General features: G+C 45.5%; 1 protein-coding gene across 1 annotated transcript; it reads right to left on the reverse strand.

Moving 5' to 3' along the window:
• Positions 1 to 4038: 4038 nt before the first annotated feature.
• Positions 4039 to 14875, reverse strand: MARCO (macrophage receptor with collagenous structure). The gene is made up of 15 exons (XM_027637240.1): positions 14681 to 14875; positions 13527 to 13628; positions 12914 to 13141; positions 12433 to 12468; positions 11166 to 11210; positions 10709 to 10816; positions 9305 to 9412; positions 9141 to 9185; positions 8476 to 8574; positions 8327 to 8380; positions 7275 to 7319; positions 7033 to 7140; positions 5719 to 5760; positions 5236 to 5409; positions 4039 to 4942 (listed from the first exon to the last, which is right to left on the reverse strand). The coding sequence occupies exons 1-15, from the start codon at positions 14793 to 14795 to the stop codon at positions 4812 to 4814; spliced, it is 1440 nt and encodes a 479-aa protein (XP_027493041.1). The 5' UTR covers positions 14796 to 14875; the 3' UTR covers positions 4039 to 4811.
• Positions 14876 to 15914: the final 1039 nt, after the last annotated feature.

Below are 15914 nucleotides of genomic sequence, written 5' to 3' on the forward strand. Positions count from 1 at the left end.
CAATTTGTGTACTATTTTCTTATTCACCTACTAATTTAACAGCTCCCAAAGTCCTCTCCCGCCTTACCCCACTGTGGTGTCTAGATGGCTTAGGAGGAGTTTTAGGAGGCAATTCTTCACTCTGGAACTTGTGCTGTTAAAATTCATTTAGCTTCAACAAAGGAGAGTAACGAGCTTTTATAGTCCCTGTGAAGTAGTTTTAACCTAGGACTCAAAAGACAAAGACTGCTGTTGAATAACAATATTTATTTAGCATTTTAGCATTTAAATCTTTTTCTATTTGGATTTGTCTTTTGAACTGGAGGCATAAGTTCCTCTATTTGCCTGCAAACCTCTTTTTTTTTTTTTTTCATGTTTCACTGAATCCCCAGAAAATCCTCAAATATTCTTGCAAATCTCAAAGATACTATGGCGTTAGCCCCCCCTTCCTCCCCATTTAGACCTTTGAAGGCTGGTGTGACTAGAATGATTTTGGAGTTACAGCTCAGAGTCTGAATAAAAAATGAAGGGAAGCATTTTGCAATACCGTAGTCAGTACAATAACTAATTACTTATAGATTTTAGGTCACATTTGAAAAGACAAATACTGAAATAAATGGATAATCATTTGGAGCCACCACTAAGAGTTTGTTTAAATACCTTGAGTTAAATTCAGCTCTGTGTCACAGCAGAGCAGCTGCCTGCACCAATGCATGCTCTAGGTTCGTGACAGTGCCAGTGAGAGCCAAACTGGCCCCTTTGTGGAGATCAGAAACACTTGTGGCTCAGGCTTGTGAACTGCACTGGATGATTGGTTGGGCTTTTCCTGGACCATGCCAGTGCGAAAAGAGTTAACCAAGCAAAACATGACCGATGCTGACACCAAGCAAGACAAAAAAAATGTCTGAGTGTTTTGAGACCAGATACTGCCTTCTACCATGATGTTTAGCAGAAAAAGCTAAGAAATGTGCTGGCAGATTTGTGGTGATGTGATCTAAAACATCAGAAGACTTCAGAAGAGAAGGATGAAAATACAGTTCTATATGATATGATTAGTTTAATCTTTAGATACAGCCAGCATGTGTGTTAATTACCTGTCTGTAATATGAGCAGAAAAGTAATTCCTTCATTGCATCTTTTAAAATGATGTCTTTAATGTAATAAGTGCCTTTTTTTACTTTTGCAACTGGAATTGTCAGTAATTTTGGTAAGGAGAGGTGTGTTATGGATGCATCAGGCATAAACTTCAGGCATTGGAAACCTGAAGAACTGGCTTTTAGTTAGTAAATATTTTGCTCTTCAGCATCTCTGTGTGCCTGAATGGGGCTTTGAATCGCGTGTGACTTCTGTTGAGGATACAAAAACTGCATTCAGCATCTCACCAAACTCCAGGGGCAACCTTCAGCCTACTCCTTCATGTCATTTTCCTGAGGTTTGACAATAATGCCAATATCAAGACATGGAAATGATTAGACAAACACTCTATTCATTAACACACATTCTCAGCAGGATCCTCCAGGACCTAAAGCTCTGATGCTGCGAAATTGGCACCTTGCTGCAGGGCTGAGTTTTCGGGATCCAACTGTCCATGGAAGAGGTGTTGGCTGGGGAAGCAGCAGCCTAGGTGCCTGCCTGTGCAGTGGGCTGAGAGGGATGGCACATGCCTCCTCCCTTCCCAAGGGGCATGAGATGAGAAACCTCTCTTCAGTTGCTTCCCTGTGGATTTTGGTAAATCCTTCCAGCCACAGCATGTGTCCCACAGTGCCCGGCTGTTCCCCATTCCTTCACAGCTGACAGAAGGCCCAGTTTTCTCCCAAAAAGGAGAAAAGTTTCGGTTTGGTGCCAGACAGCCTCTATGAAATGTTCATCTTCTTGGAAAAGTAGTGCTGGGTGTGTTGGAAATGATGTTTTAGGGCTCAAGAAAAGATTTGTGTTCTCAAGGGACTCTGCTAACTTACTTCAGAAATACATGTGAACCAGTAAGAAGGGAAGACAAACTACCTGAATCCCCCCAGTTCTCCCCACCCCAAATCTCTTCAGATCACAAGGAACGGTCAGGAACAGGGATGGGAGCAACTGGAAATAACATTATTCCTAAGGGAAAGTGTCCCTTTTTAGTTAATTGTATCCCTTTTATCCATGACAGTGTAATTGCATTTTGCTTAACTAAGTCTTTTTAATTGGTGCTGGGTGTAAATGATAAGCAAAGCTGCATCATTCCTTTTCAGCTGTCACAGACATCTCTTTTAGGGTAGTGCAGAGACTTACAAGCTGGGACCTAATAGCACTGAGCTGGGTATTTGGGGGGAGATGATATGGCCATGCAAGGCAGCATCCACACCTCAGGACTACATCTTTTTGTAGGTGCAAAAGGCTTTTTTGCTGCTCACCAACTATCCCATGGTGATTTGTGGCACCCTTTCTGCACCAATGGACCTTCCCTTAGACTGGAGAAGTGGACACATGGAGCGAAAGTGCCCTCCAGACCTGCTGCCTTGGGGTCCCAGTGCTGGGTTTCAAGCCCCAAATGCCACTGCTGTGAGTTGTATCCTGCCCCCACAGTGGTGAGGCTGGGGTTGAGCTGTGCAGCTGTCCATCCAAGGGGACACCTCAGACATGCAGGCAAAATCTGGGGTTTTACCTTAGAAGATGTGTTTCTATCTATTAAGAGTGGACAGCAAAACCTGCACAAGTGTCCCAACTGCTCAGCAGTCAAACAGTGAGGCACAGGAGACTGCATCAGAAAAGTATTTTCCACTCCTTTTTTTTTTCCAAATTGCTTTCTGGGAGGACTGGGAGTAACTCCACAGCTGGAGTTACTGAGGACTGAAACTCCCACAACCTAAGTCATGTCCTCAAACCGAGCTCACTGCTCTGCTCTTGGGCTTGGTGTCTTGTTGCACGTGCCATCAGGATGTTTAACAGAATAAAACACATTTTTGTCCTTCCCTGCAACACATGTGGGGTATCATGGAAAATCTCTGGCTACATCACCAGGCCCCTGTGGCTGCCACTGCCCTCCCATTCCTGGGATCACAGAATCACAGAAAGATTTAAGTTGGAAAGGAACTTAAAGATCATCTAGTTTCAGTCCCCTGGGCAGGGACACCTTCTACTAGACCAGGTGGCTCAAAGCCCCACCCAACCTGACCTTGAACACTTCTGGGTATGGGGGAGCCACAGATTCTCTGGGCAACTTGTTCCAGTGCCTCACCTCCCTCATAGTAAAGAATTTCTTCCTAATAGCTAATATACACCTACTCTCTTTCAGTTTAAGGCCATTCCCCCTTGCCCTATCACTACATGCCCTCATCAAAAATCCCTCTCCAGATGTCTGGCAGGTATTTGGAAGGTGCAAAAGCCTCTCTCTTCTCCAGGCTGAACAGCCCCAACTCTCTCAGCCTGTCATCAGAGGAGAGGTGCTCCAGCCCTCTGGGAGACCATCTTCGTGGTCTCCCCTGGACTCGCTTCGGCAGGTCCGTGTCCTTCCCATGCCGGGGGTCTCAGAGCTGGACGCAGTGCCGTAGATGGGGGTCTCACAAGAGCAGAGCAAAGAGGGATGCGCAGGAACCGCGATTCCCCGTGGGATAAAGCAGCGGGGACGAGGAGGCAGGAGCAGCATCCGGGCTGAGCCGAGCCGAGTCGATGCCGCGGACCTCCCGCGGTGGCTTTGCGGAGCGGGCGGCGGCCCTTGAGCTCCCCTTAGTGCCGGGAAGGAGCATTTGAGATAACCGGGAGCCGCGGGCGGGGGTGGGGATGGCCGCGGGGACGTAGGTGGCTGATGGGTCCTGGGGCGGTACCCGCGGCTCATCCTGCAGGTCCCACCGCGCCGCTGGCATTCCGTCGGGATGTGCCCAGCCGTTCTCTTTGATTGGAAAACTTTATTTATTGAAAGTAAATTGCATCAATCGCATAGGAGCCAGGAAAGCCCAGTTCAATATTTTCTCCTTAATACATCTACAGATGTATGTGTAATTTTATTTATCTGTTTATTTGTTATTTATTTAATTATTTATTTTAACGCCAATCAATAGCTTATTCATTTCTGATACACCATGATTTGATATGTTTTTTATTTGTCATCCTTTTGCTTTACTGGATCATCTAATTTCTAAAGGTATTCAATGCTTAGCTTTATACACCAGATAAGCTAAAAGGTATTGCTCCTGGAGACTGGTTAGGAAATACTGACAGAGAAGGCAAGGGACTTGGCTAAGGTCAAAAAGAAGGGCTATGCTAAACCAGGATAGTACGGTACTTAGATCCCAGGCACTTATTTTTGCACTTTAACCTGTGATCAGCATCATTTCTGGAGAGTATTTATACTTGCATGCCAGAGAGTTCATCTGATGATTTCTGAGCATCTGCTGTCTTGGGTGTATACACTCCCTGGGGGGTTTAGGCTCAGGTTCACAATCCTACTGTGATGAAGATGGACTAGTCAGCTCAGCTGCAGAAACTCCCTGTTTCTGCACACTGAGCCTCTTCTCCTACTGCACTAACCTAACGTGGACCATCTCCCCTCTTGTGTACTTAGAGGTCACACACTTGTAAGCTCCTGCAGGTGAGCTGATGTCAGGTAGCTGGAAAAGCTGTGAACTGGCTCACATGCCTGAGCTCCAATTGTTTGGTGACAGCTGGGATGTTCCAGGTTACCTGAGGGTCTTGCAACCATTACTGATTTATGAAAAATTCAAATCTCTTTGTCAATACTTTTATGACCTGGTAAGGAGACTATATGCACAGCCTGACAAAATTGGGTTTGCATCATGAAGAAAAGCCCAAGAGAGAGTAGAGGTGGCAGCGGCTCCCAGGGCAGCTTCTGTGTCCCATCAACTGCACTCCACTCCAGCATCCTCGCTGTGGCCACAGTTGTGTGAACCCCAGCTGTTCTTTGAACAGTAGATAATTGAACTTTCAGACCCACTGCAATTTACTTCGTCAAGCCAAATTGTTCCAGTGCCTTTGGAAGATGAAGTAAACAAAAAAAATGCTGGTCAAGAGAAAGGATTATGCACTTTTTTTAAAGAGACCCCTGTAAATAGTGGGCATGTGTTGAGTTGCATGGTTGCCTTGTTGGAAATCAAGCTTTAAGGCACAGTTCAAGCAGCACTTGACATGTAGCTCACTCATCCCAAGAGGAATGAGCTACCCTGTTGAGATCCTCTTTGCTCTCCTGCTGCTCGTGTAGGTGACATTGCTGTATGCAACCACCCATGCCAGGCCTGGGGATGTGGAAAGTTGTTGTGGACTTACCTCCACCAGCTGTGAAAGCAGAGACTGCACGGCTGAATCCCAGCATTCGGCAGACTACAGCAGCCTCTTGCAAGGTCCAGTGATCATCACATATTGTTCCCCATACCCCTTGGTATAAGACTTCCACACGGCCCCTCCTGCTTCCTCCCACGATCCGTATATGATTGGAGTCGGCTGGCAGTTTAGGGGAGAAGAAAATAACTCTGTGGGTCATACAGACATAAGAACCACAGAAGCAGTGACCACACAAACCAGAGGGATGTTCCCATCTCCGTGGCTGTAGCCACAGTGGGACTAGGTTACTGGTACAATTCAACCCCCTCCTGCATCTGGAGACAGCAGGCTGCAACTCAGAGCACAGACCCCTTGGTTCTGGTAGCTGTGCTGTGGGTTAGCCAGGGTGAGCAGAGGGGAATGTTGGTCCTGATCTCAGGTAGCTTCAATACCAGAAGGCAAGTGAGAGAAGAAGTGAAAGTCCAGTACCTTCTCCCTTTTCACCTTTGCTCCCTTTTGCTCCTGGGGAACCTGTTCCAAATTAAAACAAACAAACAAACAAACATTTGACAGCTGCTTACGAAAAAATCTAGTTATTGTCTTGTTCGGAATACTTGTATGAGTCAGAGATGTGAAGACTCCCTCCCATTGTGGACAATGAAAACCCTGAAGTGAGTAAGGGTATGTAAAAGAAATGTGGCAAGAAAAGTATGAGAATGTACAGCAAAGTTTTCCTAATGTGTGACGCAAGAAAAGGGTCAAAATCCCATCCACTCACATGTGCAAAATGTATCTCATTCCCACTGCTACCTGTAAAATGACATCTCTGATAGCCTTTGGGCTCTCCAGAAGCAGGCACAGTATCTCCTAAAGTACTTGAATGAAGATCTACATCATGGGGTTTGTTCTCCAGGGACAGCAGAAAGTTGCTCCCAACAGTCCTCCACATTTCTGAGCAGCATCTCGGTCTCGAGAGTAGGGGTGTTTGAAAAAAATCCAATGAGCTCTTCCTCCAAAAGTTACCTCCAGAAAGCCTTTATTTTGTCTCCTTCTGGGGACCAGAAGATGAGACCCACCCAGAGGGCAGTGCTTGTCCTTGAGCCAGCCAAGTTACAATTTTCTCCTCTTCCAGAAGCAAAGCTCCAGAGGAGGAGTGCATGGAGAAGCCTCACTTACGACCTGCTTTATTTTATTTCTGAGGATTCCTTTACTATTCTGTGTGAACAATTAAAAGAAAAATCATATGTAGCACTGGTTGCTTCCCATGGCCTGCTATAACTACTGTTTGGGGTTTTTTTTTGACTACAGGTCTTATGGTTTTTGGAAACCCTTGTGATGGGAAGGGGGGGGGGTAAAGAACGAGAGTAGCTGTAGTGTTGGCCCTTTTGAACAACTTTTGTGTCCTGCAATTAGCAAGGTGTAGTTAAATAGCCTCATTATTAGGTGGTTACAATTTTGTGTTCTTGAGTGCCATGTTTATCTGGGATTTATCTCCATGACATGGGATGCTGCAAGATGTCTCTGCACAAGGTAAAAAGGGACACAGCTTGTTCCAGTTTTTTGTAAGATCAGTGATTTGAGAAAATCTAATGCATCTGTTTACTTGCATGTCTTTTAGCACACCTCCCAGGGTGTACATGTGACAGTCTGCACATTCCTCTTCTGGGAAGGCTAATCTGTCTGTTGAGTTCCTCCAAATGAGCTCTGTAACACATCTCAGAGCACCTTGTGCCAGTCTGAGATCTACAGTCCTGAACCCAAATGCACCATCAGCTCCACAGACCCCTTGGCAAACAGTCTTACCAGACAATCCTCGGTCTCCCTTGGCTCCTTTTGGTCCCGGTTCTCCTTTTTGACCCTGAGTGCCAGAATCACCTTTGCTTCCTTTTTGACCAGGTAGGCCTTGGATGCCTGGGTGTAAAGCAAAAAAGTAATTGCCTTTGTATCTTCCCAAGGAAAGAATGTATTGATGCAGAAAGGTGGAACATGGCATTTAAAGTGCTTTGCATCATCAGAGTAAGTTATGCTGTAAAACATGGGTTTACCTTTTGGGCCCTGGTCTCCCTTTTCTCCCTTTTGCCCTGGAAGACCTAAGATCATCAAAACAAACAAACATACATACACTTATAAAACTAATATTTATACATTTATAAAAGCTTATGCAAACTAGTATTTATGCAGGATTTTAGTTTATCTAGTTTAGGTGTCTATTCTGTAGAATCTATCTCTGAATTGGGTGTCTTATTTCACATCATACTCAGTGCAGACCATGTCAAAAAAGAAAATACAGGCAGTGGAGAAACATCTTCTCCTGAAGTAGATCAACTTCTGGTGATTTATTTCATATCCTAAACTCCACTGATGGCATAGAGACTCTTCCTCCAGTTGGACCTTCACTAACCATATAGACAGCCTAGACATGTAAATTTAGGTGCATCAGACATATGCAAGCGTGTAAAGTTGGGCCAGGTGACCCTCATCCCTGTCATTCAGCTGTCAGTGAAGGTAGAAGGGTGCAGCACTTGGACCTTGGTTACATCCTGAAGGCCATGAGGTTGCATGCACTATATAAATTCAGGATTTTAAAGGGCTTATTCAAGAGAAGTACACCAGAATAGGTTTGTACAGCAGAATGTCACCCTGTTGTTTGGGTGCCTGGGACAGAGAGGTGACCTTTTTCAAACGGAATGTCACAGAAAAGGCCTCGTTTGTGTGCCCTAAGTTGGCCTCTGAAGACACTTCATCCTGCAATGCTACAGAGGAGTCCAGAATGGATGCCTCCTTCCCCATCTTCCCTCTAGCCAGTAAAATTTGTCTTTAACTCCAGATTAGGGAGGATGTTGTTTAGTTCATCTTAAACTGATGCTTTGTGCATTTTCTATTTATACAAAAATTCAGGCAACATCACCTCCTCACACATGTTACAGAACAACTCTCTGGTAAACAGCCACCCCCCAGCAGCCTGGCAGAGGCCCAGGACTGCCATGGCATCCTGGGATGCACTGGGGCTCCAAGAACAGGACTCAACTGATCTCCTCCTTTCCCATGCCTGCATATTGAGGATTGTTGACCCAAAACCTGTCTTATTCTCCTTTACCTCTTACTCCTTGTTCTCCTTTTTCACCTCTGAGTCCATCAGTGCCTGCTATTCCTAAAATTAAAAACAAATCAGTAAGGGTGAAGCCATCATACAAAGTGAGGCCAGACTAAGAGCTCAATGAGTTATAGGTTTGAGTAGTGTTATACCTGAGCTACCTTTGGGCCCCTGGTCCCCCTTCTCCCCTTTCTGACCAGATCTGCCTTCAGGGCCAGGACTTCCCACAGTTCCAGGTCGTCCAGGTACACCTTGAGGTTGAGTGAAAGCAGCACATATGAAATGTAAAACAAAACTTGAAGGACATAAGAAGAAAGACAGTTCAATCACCATCCCCTGCACTGTACAGACTGAGCTGACCTTATGAAGGCAAAACAAATGCTGGGTCTGTCCGAATCGCAACCCTCCTCTGGCAGCACTAATCTTAGTGCAGCAGGGAGTGATGCTGTGCAGTGAAAGGCTGTATGGACCCAGGTCCTTGCGTCTGTCAGACTTGCCATGCACAAGTGCTTTCCTAACAGAGCAGCCAATATCTACCCTTGCATGAGCACACACATCAGGAAGGAGACACCGCCCTCCACAGCTCAAGACCCTTCTTTCCCTCTCACTGCACAGTGAGTGGGGCCTGGATGAGGCAGCCAGGGCTGCAGCATGAGTTTGCACAATGTTGGAACATTTTCATGGTTTCTTCATCTAATCATCATCTCTTACCCAGGCTGGGATCTAGGCTGGCTGCAGTTTTCTTCGTCATGAAGCACCATCTAAAAGAGATCAGTCCTATATCTCTAGAAGAACCTTCACCTTCTGTACTGCTTACCTGCCTCTCCTTTCTGCCCAGGAGGTCCAGGCTTCCCTGTGGTACCTGCAACAACATCCTGACATCAGTGCTGACAAGGCTTAGCCCAATGCTTCAGTTAGGGCAGCCCTGCACCACAGCATGTGAGTGCTGATGGTGGGTCACACTATGGCCTCTGCACTTACCATTGAAACCTGGTAGTCCTGGGACTCCCTGTTGACCCTGAGGACCTGTGGGTCCATGTGACCCAGGGTCTCCCTTCTTGCCTGTGTCACCTTTCTGTCCTTGGACACCTATCAAACAGCACAGTACACATGTATAAATTAAAAAAAAAAACAAACAATTGTCTCTGCAGCCTGTGGAGCACCTCTGTCTAGCCACACCAGTAACAAAGTTTGGCCTCACACTTGCCATCATTCAGTGGCATTCCTGTAAAGCTGCAGAAGAACAGGGCTGGTCTTTTGGATCTACCTCTGACTCTGTCAGACTGTCTGGGCAGATATTTGTCTGACCTGCTGTTAAAGACTTGCAGTGGTGCTGTGATACCTCTCCAGTCTATTCCTTAAGCTATCCCTACCACTACAATGGTTTCTCCTTTAGTTAAATATCCTTTATTGCAGTCTGCATCCTTCCCTTCTCCTAGCCACAGTGGAGATACAGGACAGCGCATTCCTGTGCTTCCAGAGTTATCTCCCCTTAGCCTTCTCTTCTCTCAGCAGGTGATAAGCATGCTCCAAAAGAGCTCAATTACTTAACAGTGCCTCACTTAAAGTCTTACATCTCCTTCATCTTTCTGCTCTAGAATTATCCCGAAGTTCTTGCCTTTAGGTTTCCTTCTGCAATCACTTTTCTCTTCTGGAGCAACTTGTGCTAATGAGTGCACTGGTGCATATGGGATCTGATGGAAGATCTGAGGAAGCTCTTATCAATCTGTCCAACTGTCCTCCCTGCTCTGCACCACACACATCATCTGCTTTCTTTTCCTATCTTGCTTTCAGCCCATGTGGGACCACAGAGTAACAGCTATCCTGGAGATGCCCACTAATGCATGTTACATGGGAGAAACACATTGCATAACTTTTCTACTTAAGGTGTATAAAGTCAGACTTATGTAAGATATAAAGCTCTCAGAAAGAAGTTTCACTAAAATGACGACTAACATCCACATGCTTGTGCATATAAATTATATTGTATTATTTTATATCATGAAAATCCTACTGCAAACATTGTTGCTTTAATCTAGGCGTGATAGATAGGCTGATAATTGAATATCTGTGGCTTCATTAGAAAAAGGTCACTCTATAAAAATCTTCCATGGTGCAGAGTCAACATTTTGCATGACCCCTTCCCCCAGCCCTTCTTTGGGAGCTTTGCTGAAACATGACACGAAATCAAACCCCTTCAGATCAGGTTGAGTGTCCTGTTTATCCAGGACACTCAATGACTGGCAAGCCAGTCAATGGCTATGTGGTCAGGGCTATGTGGATTTTTATGAAATACTGACCTATGAAGCCTTCTTCTAGTGTTTCATGTAGAATGAGTTTAAACAGAAATACATGTGAGAATCTTAAGTAGTGAAGAAGTCTTACCTGGAACTCCCATCTGTCCTTTTTCTCCTTTCACTCCTGGCACACCACTTGAACCAGCAGGACCAGGAGCTCCTTTGCTCCCCTTCTCGCCCTGTGGTCCATGTAAGCCTGCAAGGACAACACCACTTTTCTGATGCTCCATTGGATGCAGTGCCTAGTGAATGCCAGCAGCAGAACATACAGCTCATCCGCAGGCAGGAGCCAAACTCCCCTCTCCATGCACTTGACAGTGTGAAATTGGCCCACTGTGACTGTTGCACATTGACTTTTAAAATAAGATTTTTTTTCCAGCTAAGTTTTGCTTTTGCTCACATTAGCTCTATATGGGCTTATATTTCCTTCAATGACATTCTTACTTACTTACACGTTCACTGAGGGCAAGATTCCCCATAAAATCATCCATAAAGCCACTTTATGTCCATCCATAGAAGTAATTCAGATTTCAGAAAAGCCTTACCCTGGATTCCTTGGTCTCCCTTTGTCCCCGGTGGTCCCCGTAGCCCTGAGATATAAAATACATATATCAGCTGACACGCATCATCTATTCCCAGTAATGGTTGAGAAGAAGAGATGAATTTTTTAATCATCCTTCATGCACCAGTTTTGGTCACCAATCTTCAGCTGGCAGGGACCAGCACAACCGCTTGGGTAAAGTCCTTGGAGCTTAGCTGAGTGCATGGCTGGGCAGGGGCCAGCTGTCATCTAGCCAAGCCCAGCTCATGGGGACCATTGGGGAGGTCTTCCATGAAAGTGCACTGAACTATTGGGCTCTGATGTGTAATAAACACTGTTTGGCAGGAGGTGCTGTTTCAATGTTGTAAGTGAAGCCAGGAAGATATGAAAACATGATTTTTAAAAAAATTATAATTTTTTTTTTTTTTTTTTCAGAAAAGCTCATCAGTGTAGCCAAGAAGTAGGGATGGATGAGCCACAGACCTGACCCGAGAGGGGCTGCATCTTAGATCATCATCATAGAAGCGTAGAAACTGTTGCCTAGTTCGACCTCTGCTCAAAGTGGAGCCAACATCAGATCAGGACTTGCTGCATCCTCACAGTCTGGAGACATTTATCTCCTGCAGCAGATATAGTTCTACCCAAGCCCCAGGTACCCAGGGCAACAGCTTGTGCATGGCTGTGGAGAGCAGCCCTTGTGCCCAGCTCATTCCTAAGCCTGTGCCATCGTTTTCCTAGGGACAGGGTGGGCAAGGTCCCATCTCTGTCACATGCACTGTTCAGCTGTGGCTCTACAGGGCAGGGACTGAGGAGGTCTCCCTGAGTTGTCCTGGAGTAAGCTGGACAGCATGAATTGCTGTGTCTGGGGCAGAAAGCTCAGCTATCTGCTGATTGTGGGATGCACATAAACTCCCTCACTGGTCCTCTCTTGTGTCACATGGAGATTTGGGATGGTTACTGCAGATAATGATCAGGTACAGTTGCTCCATCACCCCTGAGCTTTTCTGGTGGGGTGTCAGTGAGGAGGCAGAGACAAAATGCTCCTCCGTGGTGGTTACCAACCTCTGCGGGAGCACTCGGGCCAGCCAAGGCTCCTGGAGGATCAGTCAAAAGGTACAGCAGGTCTCCTCATGGCCAGGGCTTTGGGTGTGTGCACATTGGGTAGGGTCTGGGTCTAGAAACTGAAATCCCAAATCCTCACTTAAAGTCTCTTAGATGAAATAAAGAGAAAGATTTAAAAAGGAAAAGTTGCAGCTCATTTATCAACATACCTGGGAGACCAGGATCTCCTTTGCGTCCAGGAGGACCTGAAAGAAATATTTAATGGATATTTTTCAGTAGTCAGTGCTCAGTGAGGAGCATAGCAGTATGGGATTGACAGGCTTGAGGTCTGGGCTGAAGATACCACCCTTTCAGAGGAAACTCAGAGTCCAAATCTACAAATTACAGGAGGGGAGACGATCCCAGAGCCCCATGTGGAACTGCAGAGGGGATCCGGGGATCTGCACAGGGCAGTGCTCCAGCTCCTCCAGGTGTGTCCAGATCCCCGGCCAGAGGGTCTGGAGCCAACTCCAACCATGGGCACTGGCTCATCACTAACAGACAGGAAGACCAAATCTTGCCCTAGTTACTGGTTCATCTGAACTAGGTTTTTGGCACAGCTTTGCCAGTGGTGCAGAGAAGCCAGGTGCAGTGGTGCAGAGGAGCCAGGTCTCTCCACTGCAGAGCTAGCATGGAGGAATGGAGCCATACCTGCAACCAGGGTGATGTTGCTCACCATCATCATCAGGTTTGCATTGCTGCTTTTGATTATGGTAATTTCCTCTTCTACGCTTCTCTTCCAGTTTTCTTCCTGTCCCAAGTACTCAGCAGAGCTTCTCTCCGAAATCAGACCGTTGGCAAAGGAGCTCTTCAGAATCTCTTCTGTATAGGAGGTATTTTGCTCCTGAAATTTCCATATCTCTCTCTCCATCTTAAACACTGAGGAAACAAAAAGCCCATACAGTGAATATTCCCTGTCCGGTCTGGCTGGGAAATGCCTGTTTGGCAGAGCAGTTCCTCAGCACCTGGGAGAACACCTGGGGATAAAGACCACCCCTGTTTGAACCAGGGAGGTGATTTTCGTGTGCCAGTCCTTGCTACAGCCAGGAGTGCAGCCGGGAGTGCTTTTGCGAATGCAAAGCACATGTCTGGGGTGGGGGAATAGTTTCCTGCAGCAGCTGCTTTGCCTCCCAGTGTGCGGAGGAGTCTCCGTGCTCCCTCAGAGGTTTCCGATCTGCGTGCTCATTCCTGCTTGCCCATGGCCCGAGAGCAACCAGCAAAGCTCTCTTTTGATGCCAAGCCCATGGTAAGGTTGTAGCATTACCTTTGTACACCAGCAGCCCCTGGCCGGCCGTCAGCAGCAGCAGGTAGATGCCAAGGGCCGTTGGAGCGCAGCATGTGGATGGCTTCCTCTGGCCTTGAGGCTCTAAAAAACAACAGAAGTAGGGTAGGCACCCTCCCACACACTTTCTCCCCTACAAACTCTGCTTGCTTCCAGCCTTTCAGGTTTGGCCACAATAAATTAGCAGTGTTTTCTAGCGATGGGGAGCAGAAAGACCCCTCTGTGAGTGCTCGATCCTGTCAAAAGGCAGGCTGCCTTCCTCTCCTCTGGGCTTTACACTGCAATTCACTTGGCTGTCTTTTCCTTAGCCAGTTTAACCAGCTCAATTCCATCAAGACTTAATCCAGCCTATAACAGGTATGAATGTGGTGGTTCTCCCCTCTCTGCATCAATAAACACCTTGTTTCCATTGCTTTTAGTTGTCCCAGGCTGCCATTCAGCATTCAGACTGCTCAAAGCAATGCCCTCTCCATCCAGAGTGCTGCATACCTGTGATTCTAACAGTGATGCATGTATGCATCAAAACTAATGAAAAATCAATAATAAACTGAACTGAAGAAAAAATGGAGACAAGTCATAACATGTAAAACAAATCATTATCAGCAAAGTGTAAAAGAAATAAACTGCTTTGTCAAATTTTGCCCTTCAGGAAGAAAAAAAGTATTTCTGAAGCATTAATAACTACTTCAGACACTCAGTAAGTTACCCTTAATTGAATTTTTTTTTCTTTTTCAAAGTAATGTAATCAGGAGTTTAAAGTCTTAGTTTTAAAAGAGTACAATGTTTTAATTGGTTTTACAATAGAATGGTTTAGTCAGCAATGAAATATTTATACTCAGCTAAAATTCATAAACGTACATTTTTTATTGGGTCTGGTGATTTTAGTATCTTAACTATTATGACATGAAAGTTTTACTCAAGAAAATTAGGCATTTTCTAAAACAGGAAAATAACTAATTTTTTTCTGATGATCAGCATCAGCTTTTGGCTAGAAAGGACATTTTGACAAACTTCCATTCTTAAATGGCAGTTAATTTACTAGCAAAATCACTGTAGAAAGTATTTAATATGCAATATTTCATTTTTATTTGTTGTTTTAGACCAGATAAAATCCATTTAATAAAAAGAAATCTTACCACTTATCTGAAAGGTTGTGGTAGAAGCTGAGGCAAACCCAATCTTGTCGGAAATACTGAGACTGTTCATATCACTCAAATTTTGATCTTCCCCGTATCTTTCTTTAATTTTCATGACAAATTTCTTGTAGCTAACCTAAAGACTTGTCCGATTATGGACAATAAAGAACTGAAGGGATTTCCTCTCTGTCTCCTGATTTGATATACTTTCTGATATGCATTTCCTATCTGCTCAGTTTTTATAGACTACTGAGAACTCTGATGTGGTAATTTGAACAGTTCCTCAAAAAATCCCACAGCTAAGAAATTCAGCTGTTCTCGTGTTCTCACTTGGAGTCCATGGAGCCTTGGGCAGGATCCTGAAAGTCTCAACCGGGAGTTATTCAACATCTCTGCTTTATAGCACTGTTAGGCATGAGATGGACATTTTGTTCCTAACACAAGTAAACCTCCACATGTAGTCAAGAAGATCTCATGTGCAGTGTTAGCTTGGAGATCCATCCCCAGAGAGGGGAAGTTAAGGACTTTGTAGTAATGAAACACACAGTAACTTGCACCAAGATGATACCTTAGTGATGGTGCATTACTGAAGTCAAAGAAGGGAAAGAATCAGGAGGAGCTGTAAAGACAAACAAATGATGGTGGGATGAGGGATGCTGAAGACTAAATGCTTTTGGGATGGTATGGAGAAGACAGCTGCAGCCTCCTTGCAGTCTCTCCAGCCCCTGCCTCCTCCCTGATCCATTTTTCACACCCAGGGACACAATTTCTACCTCTTCACTGTTTCTTTGCTCACATGCTGTAAAATTCACCCCTGCAGACCTTGCCACGGTATTTTGCGTTTTGGCATCTCTGTGTTACTTTTGATTTTGATTTCGCAAAGCAAAGTGACTCACCCAAATCCACAGGCAGGAGCTGTTGGTAGGTACTGGGAAGAGCCCTCCTCATCCATGCTGCCACCACCATGTGCTGCCCTCTTCGAGGTGCAGGGCAGTCTCTGGCACACAGTTTGCTCCTGGGCTGCAGGTCTGTGTTCATCTCTGAGGCTGCTGCATCCTCACTGCTTTGCTTGGCCATGGAGTAAAGTGTGGCCTAAGCTTCAGGTAGAGGTGAACTGGAAATCCACACCCTGTGTGCAAAGTGAAGCCCTCTGTCCTGCACCTGATGTACAAACCTCTGAAAGACCTAAACCAAAAATATGTGGGGATTTTTAAATCTACTTCTGTGTTCTCCT

The sequence above is a fragment of the Corapipo altera genome, unplaced genomic scaffold (genome assembly GCF_003945725.1).
Source record: "Corapipo altera isolate COAL_440 unplaced genomic scaffold, ASM394572v1 45, whole genome shotgun sequence".
Taxonomy (NCBI): Eukaryota; Metazoa; Chordata; class Aves; order Passeriformes; family Pipridae; genus Corapipo; species Corapipo altera.